This window comes from Gavialis gangeticus, unplaced genomic scaffold (genome assembly GCF_001723915.1).
Source record: "Gavialis gangeticus isolate Ggan-Ray unplaced genomic scaffold, GavGan_comp1, whole genome shotgun sequence".
In the NCBI taxonomy this organism is placed as follows: Eukaryota; Metazoa; Chordata; order Crocodylia; family Gavialidae; genus Gavialis; species Gavialis gangeticus.
Window position 1 is genome coordinate 9,634,650 of NW_017729019.1, and position 4,608 is coordinate 9,639,257.

General features: G+C 41.3%; 1 protein-coding gene across 1 annotated transcript in view; it reads left to right on the plus strand.

Moving 5' to 3' along the window:
* LOC109295097 (complement receptor type 2-like) overlaps window positions 1-4,608 on the plus strand; it is an 11,620-nt gene that overhangs the window by 4,343 nt on the left and 2,669 nt on the right. The window contains exons 6-7 of the mRNA XM_019513751.1: window positions 944-1,010; window positions 3,606-3,731. Coding sequence (XP_019369296.1) covers window positions 944-1,010; window positions 3,606-3,690 — 152 coding nt within the window. The 3' untranslated portion in view covers window positions 3,691-3,731. The remainder of the gene's footprint in view (window positions 1-943; window positions 1,011-3,605; window positions 3,732-4,608) is intronic.

The window sequence follows — 4,608 nt, forward strand, 5'->3', positions numbered from 1 at the left end:
GAACTACTTTGCAGTTAGAGCGGCTAGGAGCTGGAACCAACTTCCTAGGGAAGTGGTGCTGGCTCCTACCCTGGGGGTCGTTAAGAAGAGGCTTGATGACTACCTGGCTGGACTCATTTGAGTCCAGTCTTTTCTCCTACCCAGGCAGGGGGTCAGACTTGAAGATCTGCAAGGTCCCTTCCGACCCAATTTCTAGGATTCTATGATAGTTTCTTTTTTGTTTAATCTTGCATGCCTGTAAGAGTGACATAGGAATTTTGCCTTTGAAATACCTGTGCACTCTGAAAAGTGTGTGTTGTATTCCTGAAAAAGAAAAGAGAACTGGTTAGCTGTGCTTAGCAGTGTGTCAGTGTCAATCTGGCGTCTGCTTTTTGCAGGGGAAAGAAGGGGAATAAAGAGGTGAAAGGAGTTTGAACTGTAAGGCAGTTTTTCACTTTTCCACAGTATTGTGCTGAGTTCTACAAAGAATGAGAATTGTGCATTACTTTTTGTCAAGGGATGGAAGTTGTGTTCTTGTGGAATGAGAACTGTGCAACGACCATGATACCTTGTCAGTCAAGATGCCTTGCCCATCTTCGAATATGGTTGATCCTTACTTTTTTCCCTCTTTCCCGTTGGCTTTCCACTTCTTTATATTTTAGGGTTCTGAAATAAAAGATCATTTATGGACTTTCATTTCTTCCCACCTCAGTTTCTCCAATTTTCTCAGACCACAGGGTGGGTGACTTGAGTATTGTGGAGCAAGAAAGAAAGTTTTGTTAAAGCAGGTTTTTAGAAAACATTCAGTTGTAAGTTAGAGCTGCACAAGTCTGTGATTAAACGGCTACAGGCCTTTTCAGGAAAGTCTCAAAGCTCCCTCCCAAACCGATGCCGCCTGGGAATGGTCTGTCCTGTAAGTCAGTGGTGACCCTTGACATCAGACTGTGTCTTGTTTTTCTTCAAGGAACGCTCATCAGTGCAGTGTCACTGGCATCCTTTCGGGCCTATAAGAAGTATTTTCCGCATGAAGTGTGAGTAAACCTTGATCATCTCCTTCTAGTGTCTCTGCTCTGGTATAAACATGTGCTCCCAAGTTTTACCAGCCTCTGGTTTTAAACAATTAGGGATTGATGAATTTTAATGAAGGCAAAAACCTGTCATCCCTTTCAGCTCCCTTCTGGTGTTTTTCTCTGTTAATAATTTTGTCTGTAGCTTTCTCTAGTCAGCAAGGCAGTTTGTGTTAGTATGGGACAGCTGCTTTCCTTGTCTGTCTTGCAGTGTTGTTCTCCTCCTTGCAGAAGAGACTGTCCAGTTAAAGATTACTTGACAGGATCTTAACATGGCTCTTGAGCTGTTCAAAAGATTTTGGCATGTTATTCTTTATAGCACTTAGATTTGTATGAGTTATTCTTTCTGAAGAAAGCAGCACCCAATCCTAGGTTGAGTCTCTTTGAATATCCTTGCACACTTTCTGTCTTAAGTTTACCAAAGGTAATATACATTTATATGAAAACAAAATTATTTCATTTGCTGCTAGTGCAGTTGGACCTTTTCTGCCATCCCCACATCTTCCCTGTTGGGGAACCTGGTAGTTATCTTAGACTTTTTTGGAGTTCCTTGGAGACTGCAATTACAGTGCATTAATGAATGTGTAGATGCACCCAGATTGTACAAATTATTATTTCTGAAAAAGGCAGCACCTATTCTAAGGTTGTGTCTGTTTGGATGTTCTTTCACACGTGCTGTCTTAAGCTTGCCAAAGGCAGTATATGAAAGTTAAACGATTCCTTTTGCTTCTTGTGCATCTGCATTAGACCTTTTGTACCATTCCCACTGTTTCTCTATTGGGGAACCTGAGCATAATCTCAGGCTTCCCTGGAGGCTGCAAAGAACCAGATAAGATTCCTTGTTGGGAATATCCTCTTTCAGATTTCAGTTTATGGTTTCCTGATAAAAAAAAAATCACTTAATCAAGCAGCGTGTTTGCCAATCGATGCTGCTAACTGCAGCACAAACTTAATTGTGAATATTCCATCTCTGGACTACCAGAATTATCAGGGCAGTTAGAACACAGGATTACTTTATAATCACTCTAATTTCTAGATTTCTACCACTTACACCTGCTGCGTCTGTGTATGCAGACTGCCACGATGCTGGGGATAGACTTAAAATTTACAATAGGTATTTAGATATGTTTATGCAGAAATGCTAAAAAACTGGGCAGGGACATACTCATTTCATGGTTTCTTATATTAGAAGTTGGTCCTTGATGTATACAGGTCAGTCTGAGGTCTCAGAGCCTCTCAAGAGTTGCCTGTGGACTTGGGCTTGCATGGAAGATGGTAGCTGTGATTAGGAATGTCTTAATCTCATGGCCACTGTTGTGTTGAAATTATGGCAGGCTAGGCAGAGAGTTCAGCCAGGGACTGACTTTTTGGTATAGAAGGTGGTCATTTCAACTCAGGTGGCTGAAGGCTTTGTTTATTGATGTAAAGGTTGGTTGTCCTTTTGATATGGATGTGCGTAGTGTCTTAGCACTGATATTTTTTGGTTGTGCAATATGATTTCATGTGATGTAACGTGTGCTGTGGGAAAATTATCCAAGGCTTTGAGTTAGTCTCAAAGTGAATGTCTAAAGTCTAATTTGTGTTGCTTGTACTCTTCCATACTGAGGCCCTGACCCTGCAGAGACTTCCACAGTGAGGCTGTGCGGAGACTGTACAGGGCTGAGGTCTTGTTGAATTTGTTCCATTTTGGGAATTGTATCTTGATCGTGTGTCTAGGTAATTTAGTGAGGAGTACATTGAAAATGCCTGTGTCATCACTGGATAGATCATCATTCTGCTTAGAGTGCCTTTTACCATATGTTGTTGAATGCATATGCAGAAGGTACAGACTTATTACAGTAAATGTTTTGTCTGATATAAAGTACAGTAATAACTTCTTGTTTATAATGAGACGTGCATTTTAATAGGCACAAGTGTTTTGCCTATTATTTGTCCCTTCATCAATAGATATTCCGTACTTTTTCAAAGAAGTAGGTTCTAAAGTTGTGTGGTACTCTTGGCATACCTGACAGGTTCAAAATTTGAAAGCCTGAGTGGGCAGAAATAGGCCAATTGATATTTGGGTGCTGAAGGGGAGGGAGTTAATCTGCCCTTAAAGGCACTGAGCAGTGTCGTATTGACTTCAGTGAGAGTTGAGGGTTTGGCAGTCTATCTGGAAATTGTATCACTTGCATTTAGGGCCACCTCACTTGAATATTTTGAAAATGATTTTGAAAGAAGAAAGTGAACAAGAGAATAATGACATTGATATTGCATTAGCTGATCATGCTTACTCTAACCAGCTAGTTAGGATGCCTGCACGTTGGCCTGCTTGTAAGCTCCTGGGAACCCTCAAAGAATCTTTTGTTAAGCTTGTATAAGAGGAAACCCTGATCTAATTAGATCATAAGAAGGTTATTATTCTTATTGTCACTTTTTAGTTACAGATTACATTTAGGTCAGCTCCCTTTTTGCTAAGAGCTGTGCCAGAAAGGATTGGTCTGTATAGTGCTGCTTTCCGTAAGAGAGCATTGAAGTGTAGTTTGGGTTTGATCATGGCACTGAAGTCCTTATTTCTAGGGTACCAACCACAGATGATGGAGCAGAAGCCAGTAAAAATTGGCCGCTTAAAATGTTCTCTGGCCTAAGACGTTCTGTTCTGTGATGCTGCTGCAGAAGACTACATGGAATCGCGTGTCAAAACATGTAAGTCACAGGTGTCAATTTGATAAGAACTGGGGATGGTGGTAAGTATATAATGAAAGCCTGGGCTGATACTGCTCCGCTTCATTTTGCAGCCGAAAAAGTCTTCCTCAGCTGTGTCCAAATGAGTGAGAGGCAGGGGAATTGGCCTTTTACGGGGTGGGGGGAGCGTGGGAGGAAAATCTCTCCTTCATGGAAGAAGTGAATCAGATTGGTTGGTCAGTGAAAGGACGCACACGTTGGTGAGATGCAGGCAAGTGAGTTGGGTAGGGTGGAATTCTCCACATGCTGGAGTATGGTTTGGCAGCTGCTCTGTTTGATGCTATCTTAGTTTGGTTTGGTGATTCTGTTTCTGTGAGTTAATTTGTGTTTCACTTTAAGCCACCCTACGCCCTTTTTCAGGGGTGGCACATAAATCTCATCAATAAAATCTTAGCTGCAAACTTCAAGTTCTAAAGTGAGCTTGGTTGATGCTATTAATTATGACCTCTGGGGAAAACGTGGCAAGATGGATGCATCTAGCATGTGCTAAAACAGCATGGACTGATACAGGAGGCTTATCATGTGCTTGTTAATTTACTTGAAGGATGATTCTATGTTCAAATCACTTGATCTACCCTGAAGTGCTAACACTGAAGTACTAAATCAAAATGGTGAAGATCACAGTATTTTGGTTATCCTAATTCAGCCCAACAGGTACTGGTGGCCTATAGTTAGTGTAAACTTGAGCTGGGTTGAAAGTAGTATGTGTGGAGAGGGTGTAAGAGTAGGTTGAACTAAGTCCTGTGTTTTCAGAAAAATTTCCTCTGGGACTGCAAAAAAAAAAAAAAAAAAAAGGAACCCTGGGGTTTTTTGAGACCTTTTAGTCAGGGAAAGGGGT